Genomic DNA, 3,000 nt, shown 5'->3' with positions numbered 1-3,000 from the left:
CACCAACGGCGCCGTCGCGCATCTCCCTTGAGTTGTCCGTTTTCTTTCTTTCTTTTTACTCTCATGGAGTGACTGCTGAGGGCCCAACTTTAGAATCGTGCTTTTTGGGTTGGGTTGCTGGGTTGGGTCGGGTGCGTTGGGTTGGGTTGTATTGTTCCGCGTGAGGTTGGGTCGTCGGCGCGAAGGGTGAGGTCTCGACCGCCGCCGCTCACGCCAGCGGACGGCCACCATCGGTGTTTTTGGCTTCGCCACCGTCCAAGGCGTGCGCCATGCGCTCGCCGGCATCGAGCCAGCAACGTGATCGACCGAGCGGCTTGCTGTGCGGACGCCTTCTCGTCGACAAGGCCTGGTTGTTCGCGCACACGGAAGAAACCACGAACGCTCTCGTCGCCCGTCGCGCATAAATCATGGAGTGACTGCTCTAACTATTATTTATTACACGTCGCCCACCCCCTTGCGTCTGCCTCTTCCTATCTCTCTTCTCGTCCTCTCTCCTGACCCGTCATCCTCCGCCTATCATTCTCCTTCCTCGGTCGGTCGGTCGGCCTCGTTCTGCGACGACGCCGACGCCTGCCGGGACCTTGCTCTCGCGGCTTCTCTCACCTTTTGGCGTAGCTCCGCTCTCCTCGCAGCGTATCCCGGGTCCTCCAGTTTACAAAACGAAGAGGAAAATCTCTCTCGCAGTTTGTCGAACTACTCTCCTCGTTCCAAGAACCACACCCTTCTGACTCCACTCCGATCATGGCACCGATCATGTGTGCCCCCAATACACGTGCAGAGAGCTGAAAAACAATATGAAAAACCCAAGTACTCGCTCTCTTTTATGTCCCACCATGCAGAGCGCATCTCTCTCTCTCTGTTGTGCGAGGCGTGAACCGCGCCATTCGCTCTCACCTGGCAACCCTGTCTGCCGCCAGCGGACGGCCAGTCGGCCACCATCGGTGTTTTTGGCTTCGCCACCGTCCAAAGCGTGCGCCATGCGCTCGCCGACATCGAGCGAGCACGCCTGTCCGACGAGCGGCTTGCTGTGCGGACGCCTTCTTGTGGCTCTCGTCGAGAGCGTTTTGCGTCCCGGCGGGTGGGAGAATATGTGTCGTTCTGATGTGTCACTGTGTGCGTCACATCGATGTGGATAACAAGCACGGTCGATCCGTCGAAGCGATACACTCGTTCCTATCACGCTGGAAGGCTTGCACGGAGCTCTGTGTCAGCACACAGAAAGAGCCGTGCGGCAAGAAGAGCTCGATGGGGAGCGACCTGTACGCTTTGCGCGTGGCGACAGGTGGCTGTCTGGAGCTCGTGCGAGCTGGGCCGACGCCTGGCCCCGAGCTGAGAGGACCAGCGAGCGACCACCTTGGCGATGAAGCTTGGCGGCCGGCGCCTCGTCGCCAGACGTCACAGCGGCGTGGACGTAGGAGTGTGCGGCGACGGGTACCGGCAAATCCGGCCCGATGTGACTTCCTCACGCGAGCCGGAGCGACGCCTGGCCCTCCGAGAGACACTTCCCGGACACTTCCCAAAGATCTCCTGTAGCCCGGACGCCTGCGGACATTCCACCGGCACCCACCCCTCTCTAATCAGTCCCCTCCCCGTCCCTCCCCAGGCGGCGTTTGCGAGGACGTGTGTGGTGTCAGAGGCGCGCGACACTCGCTCCTCTTTCCCCTTCCTTCCGCCCCCCCTCACCGCGCGGGCAGGCGACCGAGACGAGAGAGGTGCGGTGCCGAAACGCCCGGTCCGGCAGGTGCGTCATGCCTTCGGGCAGCACCGCGTGCCCGTCGGTGACGACGACCTGCCAGCCGCCCACGTCCAAAGTCTCGGAGCCGGGCGGTGCCGCTCGGCGGCGGCGCAGAGTGCGCATTGTTCACCGTTATCCGTTTGTTTCCCTGGGCACACCTGCGCTGTTTGCGTGTGTGATGAGTGAGAGTGTGCTGCGCGGTGCGCGGGTTCCGGGGGCGGTTGTTCTCTCAAAATTACAAATATGGTTCACGATCAATTTCTCAAGCGCTCTTACGTCTAACTAAGTAACATACAGTGGAGCCCTGCCCGTGCCGTCGCGATCTCACTTCGTCGCTCGCGCACCGAGACACGCATGCCCCCGTCCCCCGCCACGCTCATGCAGCCCCCTCACGCGCCTGGCGCCTCGGCCATCTCGCGCTCGGCCCTCGCGTTGCTCTGTACGAGCGCAAGCCTAGTAGAGGCGATGCGGGCGTCAGGCGAGTAAAGTATCTCCGCTGGCAAGGCTGCCGTGGGGCATGGACTGCTGGAGTTGCTGAGGGACCTCCACAGCCCAAGTATCACAAGCGACGGGACAGAGAGGCGCTAGCAGAGAGGGCAGTGTGCGAGAGAGCCGGCCGCCTGGCCTCCGCCCTCGCCGTCGCCCAGTGCGCCGCCACGAGGTGGAGGATATATGCGCCGGCGCCGGCGCACAGGACGACCAATAGCACCACCTCACCGGCGGACAGGTGAGGGTGAGGCGCAAGGCGAGGGTGGCCGTACGTCGAGGATAGCAGGTCAGATTGGGCGAGATTGGGCGAGATTGGGCGAGATTGGGCGAGATTGGATGAACCTGCTTGGCCGACAGACGCGTGTACTCGACGCAGCGCGCACTGACGGAGCTCGCTGTGGGGCCGAGGGTAGGACGAGGAGTGATGAGTGAAAGGAATCCATGAAGCAATCTGAGCCGAGACGAGAGTCGTGCGGTGTGTGGCGCACCGTTCCCGATTGCGTCTCCGAGATAGTCGAGGCAGGACGATGTTCGACAGATGGCGTACCAGTCGCCGCACCCTGCCTCGGAGCAGACACCGGCCTGCTTGGCAGCGCAGACACCCGACGTGCAGCAGAGTGGACAGCTGTCATGCGCCTGCCAGCATGGGGTACGGTCGGACGGAGAGCTTGTTTGCTCTCTGGGCTACACGAGCTCAGCCTGCTCAACCGCTGCTTGCGTGCCAGGCTGACAAACATCCTGCGCGGATGCGCGAGCGTTATCGGGACCGGTTGGAG

General features: G+C 62.5%; 1 protein-coding gene across 1 annotated transcript in view; it reads right to left on the bottom strand.

The window, feature by feature from the left end:
- The window catches only part of EMIHUDRAFT_121994 (hypothetical protein), a gene marked incomplete at both ends in the record, with an annotated part of 3,586 nt that extends 1,728 nt beyond the window's left edge, over positions 1–1,858 (bottom strand). Inside the window, one exon of the mRNA XM_005792433.1 lies at positions 1,684–1,858. Coding sequence (XP_005792490.1) covers positions 1,684–1,858 — 175 coding nt within the window. The remainder of the gene's footprint in view (positions 1–1,683) is intronic.
- Positions 1,859–3,000: the final 1,142 nt, after the last annotated feature.

This window comes from Emiliania huxleyi (assembly GCF_000372725.1).
Source record: "Emiliania huxleyi CCMP1516 unplaced genomic scaffold EMIHUscaffold_1076, whole genome shotgun sequence".
In the NCBI taxonomy this organism is placed as follows: Eukaryota; Haptophyta; order Isochrysidales; family Noelaerhabdaceae; genus Emiliania; species Emiliania huxleyi.
Note: the sequence above shows the minus strand (reverse complement) of the source record. Positions and strands in the feature narration are given on the sequence as shown.